We start from the raw sequence: 6,904 nt of genomic DNA, 5'->3' as shown, positions 1-6,904 counted from the left end.
ATTCCTCCACCCTGGCCTCCTCCGCCAGGTTCATCCACCTTTGGGCTTCCGGCCATGGCCAGCCTCATCTTGGCGCAGGCCCTGAGGTCCACTCTGGGACAGCTGTCAGAGGATCTGCTTCTCCTGCCCCAGTGCGCTGATGGCAACTGGCGGAGTTCTAATCACTGTAAATTCAGGTGCCGGTCAGATTAGCCAGAGAGAGGATGCCTGCTGGCTGTTTTGCAGGATGTATTGTTTGTGGATTAATGTTCCGAATGGCGAGGTGTCAGCTGGTATTTATTACTGTGAGCTGTCTCAGCTGTTCGGGTTCCGTGGCCACAGAAAGCACCGGGCTCTCGTGGCATGTGTGCCTGGTGGGTGCGAATGTGGCAGGGCCCCGGTGGGTGTGGGTGTCCCAGAGGCAGAGAAAGGGAGTCGTCTAGGGAGCCACCTTGCATTTCATTCCGGGCATCTGAGAGAACTCTGCACAAGGGCGGGGAGCCCCTGGGGCAGGGGACAGCATCCAGGTGTGGCTCCAAAGGGGGTTGAGAAGGTCATCTCGGACAGACCTGGCATCGGGAGGAATCGGGCCACCTGGGGCCGGAGGCATTGTGCAGTTTTACCTCCACCGCTCTCCAGCCTTGAAAGAGAGGACACTTTGAAGGTCACTGTGCCTTTAAGGGAACTTTCTCCCCAGTCCCTCAGCTTGGTAGTGCTTTAGCTCCCAGAAGCGAGTGCGCGTTCCCACTGTGCGTGTCTAGTAACACACACTGCAGTGGGTTTGTTTTTCCAAAAAGAAATTTAATTTAACCCGAGTGTACACTGTCACACTGTAAACACACTGGGGCACCAGAAGGGTGGCTTATTGAATTTAATACCCTAGCAAAGGTCAGCTTTTAGAAAAAGCCAAAAATGGCTGGAATCTTTCCTGATCGCTCCTCAGTCGGGCCTGGATCCAGGCAGATGTGTTTATTTTTTCAGAGGGAGTTCCTGAGCACCCATCTCCAGTTCAGAGGCTGGGCACGCCCCCTCCCAGCTCCCTGGGGTGCTCTCTGAGACCTCCTTTCTCCTCCCCAGGAGGAGGTCACTGGTCTCTGGTCCCCAGGTGGGCCCGTGGGGCCACTGTGCGATTTGAATCCTGGACCCAGCAGCAGATTAAAAAACAAAAGCAGACAAACCAAACAAGGGAACCCTCTAAAGCTGGTGGTCCAGGCAGGAGGACCCAGGACTCCCGGCCCGTGCCTCGCCTCCTGGTCTGAGATGTGGGTGCCTTTCTTAAAACTAACACTGACTTTTTCTGCCCATTTCCCTCAAAGGATGGCATGAACTGGGTCTGCAAAAATGTCAATGCAAAGAAGAAATAAAATCTAGACGAATGGAGACGCAGGAGCTGCGGGAGCCGAATTCAGTCCTGAAAAACACTAATTTGCTGCTTTCTGACCAAATGTTTTCCCATCTGTGTACAGCTACAGCTGTTTGAAGAGAGGGAACAACACAGTTTAAAAAGAATCCCCATTCCAGCAGTAGATTTCACTGATCTCTGAGGTTCAGTATCATTTTTCAAATAAAGGAATTATATTATTTCCTCTGCATAATTGAAATAGTATTAAATGTCTCCAAGCACATGATTAGAAAATGAGATCTTTTAAATGAGCAAGAGATTGCATTGCAGTTTAGACAATTCCAGTGGGCTTTTTTGCTTTAAAAAAAAAAAGAAAAAGAAAAAAAGGAAGAAGAAGAAGAAGAGGAATAAACAGCTTATGCTGAGTTCATTTATTTCCTGGCCTGTCCCTTACCTCCCCTCTGAGGCTTTGAAACCATAGACAGCGTTTGCTGGTGCTGGTCAGTGATTTTTGTTCCACCATCACCAGCTGAGCCAGGGCCTCAGCCCATCCAGCAGGAAGCTGGGGGCGGCTGGAGCAGAGATAATTAAACCATCTTGTTATGCAGGTAGGATTCTGCGTGTGTAATCTTCACCCCTTAGACAGGAGGAAAAACAACACCCTTTCCTGCAAACAAGTCACTACAAAAACGCACCCCAGCCCCAGCAGCCCGCCACGCCAGCCACACAGGGAAGCGAATTCTTGGGACTTTTGACTATAATGACATCTGGAATGTAATGGGAGGTGGGAGGTTTAATTCCAGAAAAATGACAAGGTCCTTAGGAAGCCCTCGCATGGAGGGCTCGGGCTGGCGTAAACAGGCTTTCTCCAGTTCAGTGGAGCAGTGAGCAGCCGACTCAGATTAGCCGGCTTCTCCACACAGTCCTATAGAAGGGATTTCTAAAGCTCAAAGAATTCTGTGTTTAAATGATCACAATAGGCCGCTGCTATCAGATTTTAAAAATAAATGCAGCTATACCATGAGCCTGCTCCACTGAGAAAAGTCAGGCAGATCAATTTTTAGAAGAGATCAATTTGTCCAGTGCTGGCAACTTGGTGCGGGATGCTCTTGGGCGGAGAAAGGGGCTTTGCTGCTGGGAAGGACGTGGGCGTAAGCGATTGCAAGAGGTCGGGTCCAGGGAGGCCAGAGTCACTCCAGCTGATGGTCTCGTCTGCGTCTGCTTCTCCGACTAAACGTGTCCTCTGCTGATGGATGGGAGAGGATGGCAGAAGGCTCCTCCTGCCTTGCGTGGCAAAAAGAGCTTGTTTCCCCGAGCCTGAGAAATCCCCAGCTCCAAACAGGAGAAAGCCGGCCAGAGCTTCGCCAGGCTCCTGAATTCGATTCTGTTCTGGTGCCTGAGCTCGGGGGTTTTCCAAGAATGAATAAGGCTGTCCAGTGCCTGGTGGGTCCCGGGAGGCCAGCCACCTTCTCATCCTGGGAGGTGGCCCTTCCCAAACCCTCCAAGGCATGTGAGCAGACCAAAGGGACCACCCCAGCAACGCCCCCGGCCGGCAGTACCCAGCCTTTTCTGGACAAGAATTATGCAGGAAAGACTGAAGCAGGGCCGTTTCAAAGGCAGTCTGGAGTGAAAGTCATTAGCAAAGAGAGCATGGAAAGGTGCCCTGGGGTTGCTGTGGACAGACCTGTAAGGACTTGCAAAACAAAAGCGGAGGGTTTTCAAATCTGAGCTGTTGCTGCCCGCAACCTCCTCACTGACTTCTCTCTCCCCCGGCTCCTCTCCTGTTTTGAACAGCAGCAAAACAGAATGATAAGGAATCAGACGCCCCTTCCACCAGCCTGGAAATGTGGCTGTAAGCACTTAAAAATCCTTTTACCTTCCAAATAATGCTCCCGGGGTGTTCCGTGAGGGGCACATGCCTGCCTTGAGCTGCGACTTTGGGAGCACCGCAGTGTGGAGCTTGGACTCTGGCAGGGCATGGTCCCTAACAGTTTGGTTCTCTTACCACCAACTTAGGGAACTGTCAAAGAGCCCTCCCAAGGCCGGCTAGCAGGCAGAAGCCTCTCGCTCTCCTCTCCTCTGATCACAGCCTGTGTAAATGTTCCGATTTGCTTTGCAGCTAGAGACACAGGGACATTGTGGATGTCACACGCTTTCATCTTCCTTTTGAGCCCTATTGAACCCTCCTGGGGCTCAGGGGGTAGATGAGAGAAGCCTGAAAAACGCAGTTTGAAAGCTCCCATTTGTAAAAACAAAATGCTTTTAAAGTCCCTTTTTCTCTCCCCAGCCCCATCCCGCCCCCTGTGGCCATGACGGGAAGACAGAACTCGAAGCTAGAAAGGGGATACCCCTCTTCCCCTCCTCCCACCCGCGAGGAGCCTCAGTGAGGCTTCAGCTCTGCGCACGGCTGCGTCTGAATGTGCAGGGGAGAGGCTGGGGCCAGAGGGCAGGCCAGGCCTGGGACGGGGCGTGATGTGTGCTCTAACCAGTTGTGGGAAAAACTCGAGTTCTCCCCTCCTCCCAACCTACCCGTGCAGCCGCTTTTGGCTGGATTCCCCGCGCCCCGGCGCGATACACCCTTTCCCCTTCACCCTCCCTTGGTTACTATGGAAACAAGGGTGTCATTGATGTGGGCTGAGCTGGGGAACATGTCGGCGCACAGCTGAAAGTCAGCGATTATGCCGGCGGTGAGACTGTGCCAGGGTTAAAGCAGTCCCGGCTCCCACGGCTGCTGGGGGACACAGTCCTGCCCCTGCCTCCAGGCCCTCCTCCGTCTCCACTCCTCTCCACTCCTCTCCACACCGGCCTTTGACAGATTTCTTTATTCCCCTCTGGACTAAAGTGGTGGCTATTTTTGTGCCACTTTGTGCCCCACCCTCACTGTTGGCCACTCCTTATCCGGCCTGGCCTGGAGGGTGACACCATGTCACCCTTGCCAGGACTCGTCCCTCGATTCCCGTCAGAGTTTGCTTTGATTCCTCTCTCCTTCCCTTCTCGGGGACCACTTCTGACTCCCTTTTATTTTTAGCTCTGCGCTCCATGTGGTTTCAGGGTTCAGTCTGATCCATCGAAAGGTTCTTTTTTTATAGTCCCTTTTGAAAATGATAATCAAAGGAAGGGACGTGGTGTTTGGTCATGTGGAAAACGCAATGTATAATTTAGATGTCTGTCAAAAACCTGAGGGTTAAACGAGTCCCGGCTCCCACGGCTGCTGGGGGACACAGTCCTGCCCCTGCCTCCAGGCCCTCCTCTGTCTCCACTCCTCTCCACACCGGCCTTTGACAGATTTCTTTATTCCCCTCTGGACTAAAGTGGTGGCTATTTTTGTGCCACTTTGTGCCCCACCCTCACTGTTGGCCACTCCTTATCCGGCCTGGCCTGGAGGGTGACACCATGTCACCCTTGCCAGGACTCGTCCCTCGATTCCCGTCAGAGTTTGCTTTGATTCCTCTCTCCTTCCCTTCTCGGGGACCACTTCTGACTCCCTTTTATTTTTAGCTCTGCGCTCCATGTGGTTTCAGGGTTCAGTCTGATCCATCGAAAGGTTCTTTTTTTATAGTCCCTTTTGAAAATGATAATCAAAGGAAGGGACGTGGTGTTTGGTCATGTGGAAAACGCAATGTATAATTTAGATGTCTGTCAAAAACCTGACAAATAAAATCTAGCTGAAGCGAAGGCAGCCTGGAATGTGCCGTTCTTTGCTGAAGCGGGGAGAGGGCTGGAGTGTCCTCCTGCAGCTGGCCCTCCTCAAGGTGCCTTTTCAGAGGAGGTGCACCCTGGGCGCCAGGGCCGGCCGGCGGTTCCCTCGGCGGCGGTTCCCTCGTTAAGCTCCTCCTCTGGGCCAGGCACTTCTCAGACCTCACGGGGCGGCTTTGGTCCCACTTTCCATTTGGAGAAACTGAGGCATTGGCCTCGGCTGAGGAATTTGCTCAGGATCACAGAGCCCTGTGGTGCAGGTGGGGCCTCAAAGCAGGGTGTGAAGGCTCGGCAAGCTGCCACCTCTGCAGGGCAAAAGCAGCAGTCTGCTGCCCCCACCTCATCCCCTCGTCCCCGCATCCTTATGCACCAAGGGTGTCCTGCCAGCCGATCCGTCCCAGCTGTTGGGTGTCTCTCCTCTCTGCGGCGCACCACGGATCCTGTACATCCTTGACAGAGGTCCAGCCCCGCACAGGAAACCAGGAGCAGACACAGGGAGCCACGTGAGGAGCCGGCCCATGGTGTGGTGGTTGCGGCCATCGGAGGGCCTGGGCCCAGAGACTTGAAAACCATTCCAGGCACATGTGCACGCATGCCCAAAATTCCAAGAGGAGAAGGAATTGCAGCGTGGCCAACGCCCCGGGGGTGATTTCTCACTTCCCCTCTCTCTCCCCCTCTGGCAAGCACATGTGCCCTATTGCCAATTCAAAAGGAAAAAGTCAGGGCCAGCAGGGAGACTTGCTTCCTAATACCTAACGCTGGGTGCTTCTGTCAGGGGAGATTCAGAGAGGGAAAAGATAGTTGGAGTCACACAGTAGGTGCCAGAGCTGGCCGCTGGCCGGGGCTCTCCCTCTGGAGCAGAAAGGCTCGTCTACAGCAGGTCCCAAAGGCCCACCTTGAAGGGGCAAGCTAGAGGGGAACTAGAGAGGTGGGAGAAGGCCCAGGGCTGCCAGACAGGGCACAGGATGTCCCATCAAGCTTGAACTTCAGATGAACGGCGAAGAGCTTTTTGTTCTATCCTTATTTGTGACAGAGCACGTGCACACACATGGACAAGTAAGAAAGGGAAAGACAAGCCCCTCCCCGGGGTCTGTCACAGCACGGCCCTCCTGTGGCCCTCCAGCCTCGGGTCTCGGGCACTCGTGTGGGCCGGCATGCCCCAGGCTGACCGGCCACGCGTTCAGACCTTAGTCCGCGTGGGCTTTGCTTCTCCCCAGCACACGCCACGACTGTGCCACCGAGCCGGACCACAGTGAATACTCTTTGGCTTTTTATTGCCAGAGAGAGTGTGTATTAACCAGAAAAAGAGGATGAGAAAGCACCTCCACGGGGACGTGGTCACGCCACCATCCTTTTCCCTCCATTCCGTCAGGGTTTGGGGCGCAACTGCGCTCACACCTGCCTGGCATGTTTTTCTTTCTTAGTGTTTGCCATAGGGCATGTGCCAGAGAGAGTGAGAGAGACATGGAACGTGAGATACCATCCTCCAGAAGGGATGGCCCAACACAGTTCTCCAGTCTCCTCCTGGTTTGGGACATGCATGTACATGTGCCCAGTGTGATTGTCAAGCTTCTGGGTCCCAGACTTGAACTGTGGAGTCGGCCATGTGGAATCCACCACCTTTTTTTTTTTTTAGGGCTTTTTGCTATAGGGTGCATGTGCTTGCCGGAAAGAGACAGAGACAGAGAGACAGCGAGAAATCACTCCCCAGGGGGATGGCCACACCACAATCCCTTCTCCTCCATTCTCCTCTCAGGATCTTGGGCACGCACGCATACGCGCCCGGCGTGAGTTTTGTTTTGTTTTGTTTTTTAATTTTTAAGAGGTTTTTGCTATAGGGCATGTGCGCTCACCAGACAGAGACAGAGAGATAGAAAGCGAGAAATA

The 6,904-nt window shown here is 53.6% G+C and overlaps 1 protein-coding gene across 3 annotated transcripts in view; it reads left to right on the top strand.

Annotated features, from left to right (window-relative positions):
- The window catches only part of ARL3 (ARF like GTPase 3), a 56,192-nt gene extending 52,167 nt beyond the window's left edge, over positions 1 to 4,025 (top strand). For 2 of the 3 annotated variants that reach the window (XM_006166374.3, XM_006166372.3), the window contains one exon: positions 3,609 to 4,025. In XM_006166374.3, the coding sequence (XP_006166436.1) occupies positions 3,609 to 3,794 (186 nt within the window). In that variant the 3' untranslated portion in view covers positions 3,795 to 4,025. Of the gene's footprint in view, positions 1 to 1,295; positions 1,575 to 3,608 lie in introns of those variants that run through there. The other variant, XM_027767418.1, reaches the window with a different exon arrangement.
- The last annotated feature ends 2,879 nt before the right edge of the window (positions 4,026 to 6,904 follow it).

The sequence above is a fragment of the Tupaia chinensis genome, unplaced genomic scaffold (genome assembly GCF_000334495.1).
Source record: "Tupaia chinensis unplaced genomic scaffold, TupChi_1.0 Scaffold144255_1, whole genome shotgun sequence".
NCBI classification, from domain to species: domain Eukaryota; kingdom Metazoa; phylum Chordata; class Mammalia; order Scandentia; family Tupaiidae; genus Tupaia; species Tupaia belangeri.
The sequence above is the reverse complement of the archived record's forward strand: the minus strand, read 5'-3'. Positions and strand labels throughout refer to the sequence as shown.